The following is a 13,836-nucleotide window of genomic DNA, read 5'->3' on the forward strand; positions in this document are numbered from 1 at the left end:
ACCGAGAAAAGCTGAGCCAGGCATTCGGGCAAGAAACGAAAGCATGCCAGGAGGGCTGTTTTTTCAGCTGCCATTCGAGGAAGGCTTGGTGAATCCCATCGCAAGGGATGGGTTCTGCGGCGAGGCGGGAGGGGAGGAAAATGCACCCCTCAGTATGGCCGTGAGACCTTGCTCTCCGCGGCTGGAGCAGAGCAGGCGCTCGTGAAGGAGCTGCCCCTTTAAAAAAACCCCAAGGAAGCGCCTCCAGGACGCCAGCGACAAGCAGGCGCTCTCCAATTACAGCCTTCATTCCGCATGAATGGCTGGGTGCGCGACCGAAAGGAAGGCGGCGGCGGCGGCGGCAGCAACAAGTGCGGTGCGCAGCCCGCCAGCCCCCGCGGCTGCACCCACACCCTGGCAGGGCGTGGCAAGGAGAGGGCCGCGGCCAGCCCGCGTCGCTGCGAGCTCTGGCGCGCCACAAACTTGGGACGGGCGAGGCAGCGGGGAGCGAGTGGCCGCCGCTCAGGTAACGCGCCTGCAGCATCCGGCTGAGCAGGGGAGCGGGATGGGGCGCGCTCGGAGCCGCGCGGTGGGGGGGCGCGAGGGAAGGAGACCCGCGTCTCTGGAGAAGGGCCGCCTGCGCCGCCGGGCACCGGGCTCCGCGTTCCCCCGCGCCGGCCCGCGCCCTGTGCATAGGCGGCTCGCGGAGATCTGTGCTGCTTTCGTTGCAGGCAGAACTCCGGAAGAAAACGTAGGCGGAATGCTGCAGCCGCAGCAGCAGCAGCATCCCGGTTTACTGTCATGTTTACATCTCCTGGGAGGAATGATAAGATGAGCAGTTTTCCCCCGCCGGGCGCACGGTAGGGACGACCGGCCAACCTTGCTACGCTGTGACTCGTGTAGCTTGGATAGCGGGGTGACAGGCGGCCGGTGCCGCCTGTCGTGCCCTGGGGGCTTTAGGGGCTGGGAGAGCTGCGCCGACCAGAATACCCTAATCCGCACGTCTCTTAAAGGTAAAGACGCCGGGATGGGGAAGGCGTCACCCCAAGGAATGGGTTCTGGGGCGAGGTGGGAGAGGAGTCGGAGGGGTTCTCCTAAGGGCGGGGAGGATTACCCCGCCACCGCCACCGCCACCATCCCCATCCCAACCTGCCGGCGTTCTCTCGATCACAGCAGCCTGGCAATGGCAGAGCCGCACAGCCGGGCGCCTTTGGGCAATCCAGGAGGCAGATTTGCAGATCCCCAGTGGATGACTTCCGTCGGTCCTTAGAAGGACATAGGTGGATGGACTGACCTGAGCTGGTTTACTAGTCATTCCTTTCCCTCGCTGTCAGCCTGGGATAAAATTCTGTGCCGGAATTCTGCGTCCCCTCAGCACGCACAGTTCCCAGGATGCGTGGGAGGGAGCCCTGGCAATGGAGCCGAGCCAGGGTGCAAGCTATGCAAGTTTGTAGTTATCTTTACATTTGCCAGGATAGCCCTGGGAGCCCAGTTGGCTTAACAATGACAGCAAATAGGAGACAGAGTTGCTGTTGTTTAATGTGTAGAATATCTTGTGCATTTTATTGCATACAGACCCATTTTGTTGCATCCATTTTCTAAGCAAGTGTGTGGAGTAGGTGCTATTATGTGAAAGTGATTCGCATAAGTAAAGCTGGAACCAGTCCCTCTCCTTCTGGTGCCTGAGGGCTTCATTGGGAATTGCACCAAGGTAAGGCCAAGGGCCATTTGCATTGTTGTTAAGGGGGAAGATGCTCCCAAAGGAAGTGATTCAACACAGGAAAGCAGCAGGGAGTGGAGGTACTTAACCCCTTTCCTACCCACCACTTCCCACTCCAAGTTGCACTGCCAGCAGTTTTCCCGTGCAGGTATCCTTCTGCTCACAAACATGTGTTTTGAACCTCAGGGAAGGAGGAGGGCAGCTTGGAAAGACAATTTGAAGTCAAGTGTTGACAAGCCTCTTCCCTCCCATAGATCCTTCAGTCTAATGGCAGATCTAGATGTGGCCAAGAAAATGCAAGGTTGCCAACCCTTGTGTATTTCTCTTAATCCTCCCCTGCTCCTATGGGATGAGTCTCCCCCATGAACTGTAAAGTTTTCTTCCATAGATGAAGCATCCCTTCTTTTTTTACCCCTCTGTAAGCACCATAGCTGCATCTGTATTCTCTCAGCCAGTGCTGATTTGGGCACACGCATTTGCCATGGGAACATTTGGTACCTTTGGCTCCTATTGGCTTCTTCATCCATTGCAGTTTGAACTAGGAAAAGATGAAGGAATGGAGGAAGACTGGCTCTCAGGACTGTGTTGTTCATATTTGTAGCTAACATTTAGTTAGGTCCTCCAGCAAGGTATGGTGGTAGGTACTAGGTCAGCTGTCATGTGATGCATGAGCTTAAACCATATTAGAAACATAGAAACAGAGCGAGTCAGAAGGGACCTCCCAGGCCATCTAGTCTGACCCCCCGGCTCCAGCTGGCTCCACTCACGACATGCCCACCATGTGCATGCCCAGCCTGTCTTTGAACACCCTCACCGATGGGGCCTCAACAGCCTCCCGTGGAAGCCCATTCCATACCCTCGGGGTCCTAACTGTCAGGAGGTGCTTCCTGGTATCTAAATGGAACCTTGTTTCCCTGAGCTTTGCTCCGTTTCATATGGTCTGCCCTGGTAAAGGATCCTTGCCCCTCCCTCTGCTCTAGAGAAGAGAGGAGTGAGTGGGTGGCTGGGTCACACCTGAGCTCCCTGCAGATAAACCACCAGCTGTTTGAACAAAGTATTGTGGGAATTTTCAGTTCAAATGATTGAGAGAAAGGTTCCCTTTCTTTGCTTTAGCAGCCATGCAGGACTGCCTACGAATGACTGGATGACCAGCATGTTTCTGGCAGCTGAGGCATCTTGGCCTGTGCTGTGGTTGTGGTCTCAAGCTCTCTTCTGCCTCCTCTTCTGTGCCCCTTCTGGTTGTTGTACTTCCTGCCCCGAGCAGTGTCAGTGTACCAACTACTCCGGAGCAACAGCTGTTCTGTGCAGCGCAAGCAACCTGGAAGAGATTCCAAAGGACATTCCCAAAGACACCATGTTTTTGAAGCTGGATGCAAATAAAATCACTGCTGTCCCCAACAGCACGTTCAGGCATCTGGCCCACTTGCAAGAGATAGACCTCTCCAAAAATGCCATCGAGAAGATTGACTCTGCAGCATTCAAAGGGGTTGCTGATGGCCTGAGACTGCTCGATCTCTCTGGCAACCATATTCAGAGGATCCCAAAGGAAGCCCTGGTCAACCTGAATGCCATGATCCGTCTATCCAACAACCCCTGGCATTGCGAATGTACTTTGCAGGAAGTCTTGTGGGAAGTGAAACTGGACCCCGAGTCAGTCAATGAGATCACCTGCCAAACATCAGTGCAAGAGGAATATGCTGGCAAGCCTCTGCTCCACATTCTGGATTCAGGCATCAACTTTTGCAACATGCACCAGAAAACCACCGATGTTGCCATGTTTGTTACCATGTTCAGCTGGTTTACTTTGGTCATTAGCTATGTGGTGTACTATGTTCGGCACAACCAAGAGGACACAAAGAAGCACCTGGAGTACCTGAAATCACTGCCTAGCACCAGGGTTCCTAAAGAGACCATCAGCACTATCCTGTAGCCAGCCAAGAATAGTGACCCTCAGCTGAGCATCCAGGAGAGGCTATTGGGTGGGATCTGGGACTTTTATTTCCTACTAGTTCTTCACGGACTTTTCTATTTTTTTAAAACATGTTTAACAGGAAGGGAAAGCTTTGTTGTTGTTGTTGTTGTTGTTGCTTATCAGCATAGAGGTTCCCCATGTTGTGCGTTACGTTATAAACAGTGGGGTCTCGGCAGAAACAATGCTGTATAAAATGAGCTGCTTTCCAGGAGAATATTTGGACAGTAGGCGATTGACTGTGGACACAGAAATCTGCAATCAGGATTTGACTCATGAAGAAGAGATGTGAAAGAGGCTCACAATTTCAAGAGGAAGTATGGACATGGCTGACTTTTGTTTGACGTTTTGGGATACTGCAGAAGCACTGTCCTGCTCATGTTCTGCAGCAGCCAGGGTACCTAGGCGAGCCACATGTGGAGGTAGCATCGAACCATCAGAACTAGTAGGCACTGAAGCACAAGGAATCGGAACCCAACTCAAGATAATTCTCCAAAATTTTCTTCCCCCTTGATTTTCCTTTCAAAGTAATTTCCTTTCTATTAAAATGCATGGGAATGGTTGAATAAAATGTGGGATAGATTTTTGGGGTTGCATTTTGATAGCATTTGTGGGAACATGGGGCATCTGCACATAGCAACTAATGAAATAATGCTTTAACAAATAACAGCAAAAACCAGGGATAGCACAATGCCAGACATGCTTCTGGGCATTGAAATGGACAGTAGCTCAGGGCCTTTTTCAGATGATCAGTTTTATAGTACAGTTTATGCACCTTTGCTATTCATCCATTTGTGTCCTGGGATGCACGGGTCTTATTCTGCTGGGTACACCCTTCACTATTACGAGGTGTGCAGAGCGTGTTGTTGCATGTCACAGTCAGAGCTGTGGGATCACTCATGCCTGGTTCCCAAGGACCCTGATATATTTACCAGGGCCCCTGATCTGTTCTGCTGACTTCTGAGTGTCCATTGCTGCCAATGGAGGGCATTTGTTTATGAAAACACCACCCAGCCAGTCTCCTTTCTTGCATAGTTTCATCCCATTGCAAACCAAGTACAATCAAAGAGAAATTACCAATTTGGGATGAACTGGAGCAGGATTTGAATTACCTGAGGAATTTTACTTTATTTGAGGTGATCTGATGAAAAATGAATTGGCTAGAATTTGCCTATATAAATATAAATTAGGATATGCAAATCGTATGTAGATTCATGGCCCACCAACCCTGTTCTAAAGTGCTTAGCAACATCCATGACTGGAGTGCCTAGCCAGAGCTGCTTCAAAAACAAAAATGTTTTAAAAGCAGTAATGCTGTCCTCTGGTCTATTTTGAGAATATTTTCTCTTTAATGTCGATACAGTCTAAGTGCTAGATATGTATATATTTTAAACCTACCCTCTCTGCATGCTGCCTTACAATTCAATAGACCTTTTGCAAAAAGAAAAGGGAATGGGGAGGATACAGGACAGCAAGCAAATTGCAAGCACTGATTCTTCATCTGTGGCCTCTTTCCTCCAAGGAGATTATTCTGCCCAGAGGACCTACCTGTGGGTTGGGAAATTATTATTACAAACCATCCAAGCATGTCCTCTTTGGGCTGTTAATTGTCCTATCAAGCATATTCCTGCATTGCCCCCTGCTGTGTTTGATAAGGAGCAGAGGCATTCTTAGCCTGTGCTGAGCAAACTGCATTGTACTCATTAAATCCAGGTACAGTAGTAATGACACAGGGATGTTTCCAGATGAGGCTTTTTATCTCACAATCACTTTTACCCCCATTAACAGAATTTTATGATAGGTCCATACATGGAAAAAACATAAATTTTCCCCTTCCTTAAAAAACAAAAACCTTTCAAGTAAAAGATGGAAGGGTTCCTTTTTGGCTTGGTGCACTCGAAGCCCTCCAAGTGGCAGCAGAGCTTACAGCATTTTGCTTGGTTTATTTTATATTAATTCCAAGAAGAAGGCAGAGCCCGGCTCTGTAGAGGAGAGGGGATGTCTGTGAGGAAAAAATGCAAGGGAGGTGGTGGTGCCCTAGACATGTGTGATCATGAGCTTGGCTAAGACTTTGTTCAGGTAGGAGCTGTAACTGTATATTGGATAATCTGGAATGGCTCTACTCCTCTCATTCTCGTGCCCTGCAGCCTTCACTGTAAACACATGTCAAGCACTGCATAATCTTGCATTAAGACAGGCTGCAGTTGGTCAGCTTGGTGGGTACCAGCTCCAGCTTCCCTCCACAACTCCCAGCTGGTTGACCTATTTGCATGCTTATTTAGTCCTTGGAGCAGCCTTTTCTAAACTTGGGTCCCCCAGATGATGTTGCATTGTAACGCCAGTCACATCTGGTCATCGAGCACAGTGCTGTGGGTTATGGAGTTTGTAGTCTCACATTTGGGTGACCCCAAGCTGGAAGAGTCCACCTAAAAGGCTTGATACCTCCATCCCTAGGAAATTATGCCTCTGATTGTAGCCTCATCTGCCCCCTTCACTGCATATTCTGTTGTCTCTATATTAGCCTTTCCCAACTTGTTGCCCAGCGAATAGCTTAGAGTTCATCTTCCATGAGTCCTCACTAGCATGGTCCATGGGCAGGAATTCTGAGAGTTATGCTACAAAACATCTGAAGGACACTGAAATAAGGCTCACTATTCTACATTCCTTTATTGGGTGGCAGTAGAAGAGTTACATGAGACTCAGTGGCCATGGACAGATCGCTATGTGGTTAGTTTTGGACTGGTTTCTAGTAAGGACCTTTTCAGGATGGAGATAAAAATAGACTGGTCCTCCACAGGTGCCCGAAGGATCCATCTAGTTACCTGGATGCAATTGAGGAATTTCCTACCTCATTTGCCAGCAGTATGGTCAAAACCCTTGGCTGATCTTCAGAACACTGAAATGGCTCAGGCACTGGCTCAGGACGCTGTTACTCCTCAGCAACCTCTCCCTCCTGGTGAAGCCAGTTGAGAGCAATGAAATAGGAGGGACTTTGGCTAGAGCACTGATGGAGAAGAATGCAGGACCTAACTGACCAAGCATGGGAGAAAGACTATTTAGAGTTCTATACAGTGGTAGTGAGAGCAGCAGACTCTTCCCCAAAATGTTTTGCCACTCCAGGAAACTACACAGATGGCTTGCACACACACTTGTAAACATATGTACACACACACACACACAAGCCAACTGTAGTTGAATCTTATGTTAACATGGTCTTATGTTCTTATGAACATCTTCTTATGTTTATGTTTTTTACATACATAAAACTGCATCTAATGTAATTATTCCCAGTAGCCAAGTAATGTGTAACTATGGAGTTAAAACAATTGGAGATGTGCGTGTTCATGTATTTTAGTTGGGATGGTGTTGAATATGCTAACAAGTAAGCCTTGAAGCAGCACTAAATGCACAAGTCGCTGTTGGTTTTATTGGAGATTACTTTCAATATTGCAAATAGCCTCCCCATAATAAATAATTCCATCTTCGTATAATAAATGTGATTTGTCAATAGTATCAATTTATACAATATAAACAATCATATACAGACAATGCTGAAATCCTTTGCAAGGAAAAGAAGATATTCTTTGGATGTTCTTCACATACTAACATGGAAGCAAGGACTGAGCAAGCACCAATGACACTGGGGAGGAACTTATTATAGATGACAAGAGACTAATGGCTTTCCCCATGTCACGATGCACATGTGTGTGAAATCTACAAGTGATGTTTTCCTGAAGCCTAAAATAAGGTCATTAAACATTTGGTTTTCTATTCCTTGTAGTTAGGTGGCAAAATTGGACAAAATTGTGTACCTGAGCACAAATTATAGGCCCTTTGTAGGGACAGGGCATTCCCTTAGTCCTCTGACCTGAGCATTGCTGGGTTGACACTGAGTGTGTGTGCTGGAGGCAGGATATATTTCATGCTGTCTGGTATAGCTGTGACATTTTTTTTTACTAAGAAACTAGGTTTCAACCTTGCTCAGCAAGGCTCAGATCTTTTCCCTTGAAATCCTGAGATACAGAGCCATAATTTCCAAGCTGGTTGCTACCTGCAAAACTTTACAGAAACCAAATAAACAGCAGGATCTTCCAAGCTGGTGAGTCCTGCAGAACTCACAAACTACAGAATGTCATGTTCTGAGGACACCTCCTTCATTTTTTCTGGGATCTTTACCAGAGCTCTTGCTCTTTTCATGGAGTCCCTGCCTATGGAGAGTTGGAACATGGCCAAATGGTGCACACCCATGTCACCCATCCTGCAAAGTGAAGCAGCACAGCTATTGTTATATCTGGGATCTGAAAGGAATCAGCACAAATGCTAGTGTTTGTTCCATAGTTCTGATATGTGTATCGGTAGTCCATAATGTATCAGATGTTCTTCCTGCTTCGTTTTTCTGCCTCCGGAACAGTTTATATGAAGGTTTTGAACCACACTGCCCTCTCTTTAACCTTTGGAAGTGTGTTTGTGCTGGGGCAGTGAGATCAAGGTCATTGTCCTCACTATTGTCAAAGCCCAGTTCTAATTTTATTCCTGGCCCATTCCAGAAACACTAATGTAAAAAGAGAGCTTAAAATCCAACACTGAACACCTCACACTCGGCCTAGCAGCATCAGTCCTATGACTTGGGTGGCATCTACTACAGTGACTCCAAGGTACCTCGTTCCTTTTCTAGGCCTGAGTAGTCAGAGCAGTTACTCCCGGGTCCAGTCTTTCTCCTAGTTTGCAGTAAATCAAAGTACCTTTTTCCAGGTCAAAAGGTTTTCAACTTCAGCACCTTGGAGAGTGGCTCTCTTGCACTGGAATACATGAGGTATGACCCAGTTGTAGTGTTGAAAGCTTCCCAGTCCCTACAGCCTAATGTTGGAAGGTGGTGAACTGCTACAAAGCCTTCATATCCTTGCCATCTGCAAGAGAGACAAAAGGAGTAACTCAGCACTGACGATTTCCAGTCCCACAGGATCTGATTCTCCTTCACTTCCACCATTTTCAAACAGCTTTCAGAAAAATGAAATATAGCAATGCTAAATTTGCTGCTGGTGGCACTTTTATATCCTAATGCATTACTGAAGCCAGACTTTTCCAACTCTGAGTTGTTGACCCACAACCCCCATCAAGTCCATTCAGAGTCAGACCCAGTTGTAGGCCAACAACATCTGGGGAGCCAAGGCTAGCTTAAACCTATATTGATTGCTTTGTTTTGTACCCAGTCTTTCTAATGAGAAAATGGTGCTCAAGGCAGATAACAATCATAGGAGCCCACATTTCAAAATAAAGTTTAGTTAAAACAATAATAGGTGCATCATAACCAAAGATGCAAACACAACAATAAAAGAAGAAAATCAGCACCCAACCCAATAGACCAGCATACATGCTGAAGACCTACTTGAAGAAAAGTGTCCTGGCTTGCTGGTGGAAGGACAGCAGAAAGGAACCCAGCCTAAGCCTCCCTTGGCAGCCACAAAATTAGTTTTTTAAAGAGATTTATGTGCAGCCCTTTGCTATTATCTTCCAATAACGCAGGAACATAGGGACATATACCATGTCATAAAGTGGGCATCGTTTGTTGCTACATGCTGTCCAATGATCTCTGATTTATGGTGACCGTATGAATGAATGCCCTCCGAAATGTCCTGTTCTTCACAGCTCTCCCCAGCTTGTGCAAACTCAAAGTTCAGGCTTCCTCTATAGAACTGATTCATCTCATAGTTGGTCTTCCTCTTCTGCCTTCAACTTTCCCTAGCATTATTGTCTTCTGCAGTGGATCTTGCTTTCTCATGTTGTGCCTAAAGTACAACAGCTTCAGTTTCATCATGTTTCCTTTTAGGGAACATTCTGGCTTGATTTAATCTAGGACTCATTTATTTGTCTTTCTGTCCATCCAGAGTATTCACAAAGCTCCTTTCCAGCACCAACACATCTATTTTCCTCTTTCCAGCTTCCTTCACTATCCAGATTTCATACCCATACACAATGAATTGGGAATAATACACATTTTTGCAACAATATACATTTTAATGTTATAAAGGAGGAAAAAACTACACACACAATCAAGAATGGATAGTGCACCAGACAGCTTTTCTCTGAAGGTGGAGTTGAGCATCCAGTGTTGGTGAAATGCTTGTTGTTTGTCAAGCTAGGAAGAAATGCAAAGACCAGCACTTAGATCAGCCTCCCACAGCCTGGTGTTCCCCGGACATTCTGGTCCACAACTCCCTTCAACCAAAGACCTGTGGCCACACTGACTGGAATTGTGGGAATTGTGCTGAAAAACACCAGGAGGGTATTCAGTTTGGGCGAACCTGCTTTAAGGTGATCATTGGCAAAACATTCAAGCAGGTAAGGGATCAGTATGAAGAATAAGAAAAGGTCAGATCATGTTGGACACCAACCAGGGAAATCTCAGCTGTAAAGTTCACATTCAGCCTCCTCCTATGTGAGTTTACTTACAAGTAAGTCTTACTAAGTTTACTAGAACTTATTCACAAATAAGTGGACATTGGATTCAGCCTGAGTGACCATGGACATGTTGCTATTTCTCACCCAAAACTGCTTCACAGAGGACCGGTACAATAAAATGGGGTAACTTGATATTGTCCTTCTGGGTGGTGGGGGACACAATGGTGTTTTTAAAGTAACATACATGGCTATCAATGTGAGTCCAAATTCAACTGACTACTAGGACTATCCATGCAATCATGGTGAAAAGGAAATCAGCCATCATGCAGCTCAGCTGACTCAGTAGGAGACAAGTATGGGGGCTTAATCCACCCTGATGCTTCCTCACCAAATGGCTGATAGATATGATGGCTGATATCTATGCACAACCCTGGTTCCTGGTTTCTGGAATGAACTGCAGGTATAGCAGGCTTCTATGCCTTTCTCCCCAACAATAGAATATTTCTCTTTTTCAAGGGAGAAGAAGTAAAACCAAGAAAAATATAGGCTTTTTCTAGGCTTCAATACCTAGAAAGATACAAAACAAGACAAAAACAAAAAATGAAAAAAAAAAGATGGGTTGGAGCCAGATGTAATTACACTTAAAGCAGACCCACTGAAATCAATGCAACTACAGTTAGTCATGACTAATTCAAGGGCACTAGATCAAATCAAGCCAGAGCTTTTCCTAGAAGCAAAAATGACTAAACTGTCACTGCAATACTTCAGACACATGATGGGAAGGCAAGACTCACTGGAGAAAACAATCAAGTTAGGGAAAGTCAAAAGCAGAAAATGAAAGGGAAGACCAAATATGAAATGGATTGACTCCATAAGGAAGCCACAGCCTTGAACTAGAAAGAGCTGTATGGAGTTGTTATATATATATATAAAAAAAACCCCACAGAAACAGAGCGAGTCAGAAGGGGTCTCCCAGGACATCTAGTGTGACCCCCGGCTCCCGCCAGCTCCACTCACAACATGCCCACCATGTGCATGTCCAGCCTGTCTTTGAACACCCTCACCGATGGAGCCTCAACCACCTCCCGTGGGAGCCCATTCCATACCCTCGGGGTCCTGACTGTCAGGAAGTGCTTCCTGGCATCCAAATGGAACCTTGGTTCCCTGAGTTATAGACAGGACATTTTGGAGGGCTTTCATTCATAGGGTCAGCATAAGTCAGAGACGATTTGGTGACACATAACACACAACAGAGATCCAATTTGTTTTAATGGGTTTGCACAATGTATGATAAAATCTGGAACCAACCTAATTTAGAGCTAAATTATACATTTAGAGCAAAACAGAGTAATTATGAACAGTCAACATGACTCTTAAGACAGACTAACCAAGGTTATTTCTCTGATCAAGGCTTAACAAACAAGGGAAGCAACATTGTACAAGACCTTTAGCCAAAAACTGAAATGAGATTTTTCTGGAAAACTTTCTGGACCATGGGAAGGAAAGGGTGGCAAGGGAACATGGGTACTCAGTTGGGAATTACATTCAAATAGCAAATTAGGGTAAGTAATCAATAGAGGTTATCTAGTGGCATTCTACAGAATCTAGAACTTTTAATTATCTTTGAACAGGTTCACAGATATATATTCGTCAACTACTCAAAAAAGAATGTGTGAATAGATTCTGTTACAAAATACTGATTTGAGGTGATGAGAAAGTTCTGTCTATGGTGCTTCCATTTGTGATGAGCATTCACACATGCAAATCATATCTTGAAATTGCATTTAACAAGTGATGAATGTAAATATGAAGTGATGAATATGAATTCTGAACCAGTTCTTAATTAATGTTTTGTAAGAGTGAACTCTCAAGAATGAATGTACAATTCATGGAAGGTACAAAGGCCTTGGTCTGGGAAGTTTTGAGAGGCGGAGATCCTTGAGCTAGTGCTAGACACATAATTTCATCCCTTCCAATGATCCATTTCTTTAAGATAACCTACCATGCTGCCATTCAAGTGGCAGAAACAGAGGGTGAATAATTGCATCATAAGGTTTCTTCTCTATTCTGGTTATCTTAATAACATATCTGGACAAAAAAGACCAGCAATGTTAGAAATTAATGCATCTTGTCTTCTGAACAAAGTGAATACTGATCTTGCCCATTTTTATTAGCTATAAAAAGGTACAGGTATGAATCAAGCTATGACAGAAGTTTTGCTCCAGACTTCTTACCTGTAAATAATACTGTTTACAGAGAAGGTCACTCCATCATACGAATTTGCTACCACCAAAAACATATCTTCACCCAATGAAAAGAATTCCCAGTCCAGAGCACTGCAGCAGAAACCAGCCAAATGTGAAAAGAGAGCAGCAAACCTAGAATCACTGGAAAGCCCATCTTTTCCCCATTTAATATGTGTTCTATCATTTTCCAAATTCAGTGTAATTTCAGGAAAGTGTATAGTGAAATATTTAAGTTAGTACTTTCCTGAAAGTTTTCAAGTGTATAATGAAAGTTTACTACTATACATTTCTACTAGTAAGAATAATGTAAGGCAGAATTCTAAATTAGTCATATCTTATAATTAATGGAGAAATCAAAACATTCCTGAAAACCGAAACATATCTTTTCCTGTATTTGAATGGCACAATATTGGTGTCTTTAGCAATATATAAAAGAGGCACCTGTAAGTCAGAATGTCCTGGAACTTGACAAACATCTGTGCAGTGATGTTTAACTCATATATGGAAGAATTGATGGCAAATTTATTGTCTGGGGCAACAGGATTACTGTCATAGCTATGACTGTTTGCCACAGCGAGGAAGACTCTGTCTCGGATTTGAAAGAACTCCCAGTCAGCAGCACCAAAAGTCTACGCAAAAGAGAAGCCAAAAAGAAAAGCCTGTCAGGTTCCATTAAGAGCTGGTGTGAATAGTATGACTTCTGTTAAAAGTAACCCCAGACTTCTGACTGTGAAGGGTTCAGGCATCTTCCCCTTCACGACGTATTTCCATTACTCAGAAAATTGGTTTTCCTGGCACTTGGACCACAGGCCATAACCGCTGGCTTACCTGATGCTTCTCTCCTGATAAGGGCAACCAGCACAGCTATTGGAGAAGTGGACACTTAGGTAATTATGAGACTGTCGCAGGTACACCTTGGCATATTGGCATGTTAGTGACTTCTACTCATGATAAGGAAAGAAAAATCCAACCTGACTTTCCCTTCTCACTCCAAATGACTGAATTAATTTGAGAGAATTGATTGACCATTTTGCAGTGAGAATTTAATGAGGGGTCTTCAAATATTTTCCACACTTTTATATTTTATAAATATATTTTATATATATTTTTGTGGTGGCATTAAAAAGTTGGTACAACACTGGGAAAAATGCACTGCAAAGGAAGGTGACTATGTGGAAAAGTGATGCAATTTGTTTTTGAAATTCTTAATAAATACAGTATTAAAGTGTGGAAACTTTTTGAAGAACCCTCATATTATCTTTTCATATATGAAAATACTTAGCCTTTAAAAAGAGGCACTCCACCAAAATTAGGAAGAGCTACCCCCTTTCCTTGCCACCCCCATTTAGAACTGCCCTTTCGATTGAGGTAACCGCTTCCTCTTCTCCCACACTTGAAGAAACATCCTTATGATTTTTGAAGGAATCAAGATACTTTTCTCCAGCAACAACCACAAGTCTGAATAATTGTTATGGGACACAGTTGCAGAGGCAGACCTAGCAGTTTCTTGCATGGTTGCTAAC

General features: G+C 44.7%; 2 protein-coding genes across 2 annotated transcripts in view; one reads left to right on the forward strand and one right to left on the reverse strand.

The window, feature by feature from the left end:
• Positions 1-2,804: 2,804 nt before the first annotated feature.
• Positions 2,805-4,734, forward strand: LRRC3 (leucine rich repeat containing 3). The gene has a single exon (XM_044449950.1). The coding sequence runs from the start codon at positions 2,844-2,846 to the stop codon at positions 3,627-3,629; it is 786 nt and encodes a 261-aa protein (XP_044305885.1). The 5' UTR covers positions 2,805-2,843; the 3' UTR covers positions 3,630-4,734.
• A 3,687-nt stretch (positions 4,735-8,421) lies between these two features.
• TSPEAR (thrombospondin type laminin G domain and EAR repeats) overlaps positions 8,422-13,836 on the reverse strand; it is a 37,869-nt gene continuing 32,454 nt past the window's right edge. The window contains exons 9-11 of the mRNA XM_044431193.1: positions 12,755-12,942; positions 12,302-12,403; positions 8,422-8,575 (exon numbers count right to left, since the gene is read on the reverse strand). Coding sequence (XP_044287128.1) covers positions 8,422-8,575; positions 12,302-12,403; positions 12,755-12,942 — 444 coding nt within the window. The remainder of the gene's footprint in view (positions 8,576-12,301; positions 12,404-12,754; positions 12,943-13,836) is intronic.

The sequence above is a fragment of the Varanus komodoensis genome, unplaced genomic scaffold (genome assembly GCF_004798865.1).
Source record: "Varanus komodoensis strain SLA01 unplaced genomic scaffold, ASM479886v1 scaffold1, whole genome shotgun sequence".
NCBI classification, from domain to species: domain Eukaryota; kingdom Metazoa; phylum Chordata; class Lepidosauria; order Squamata; family Varanidae; genus Varanus; species Varanus komodoensis.

Excerpts from the sequence above, each read along its gene's own strand:
- LRRC3 (XM_044449950.1), top strand. The coding sequence starts at position 2,844 with ATGACCAGCATGTTTCTGGCAGCTGAGGCATCTTGGCCTGTGCTGTGG.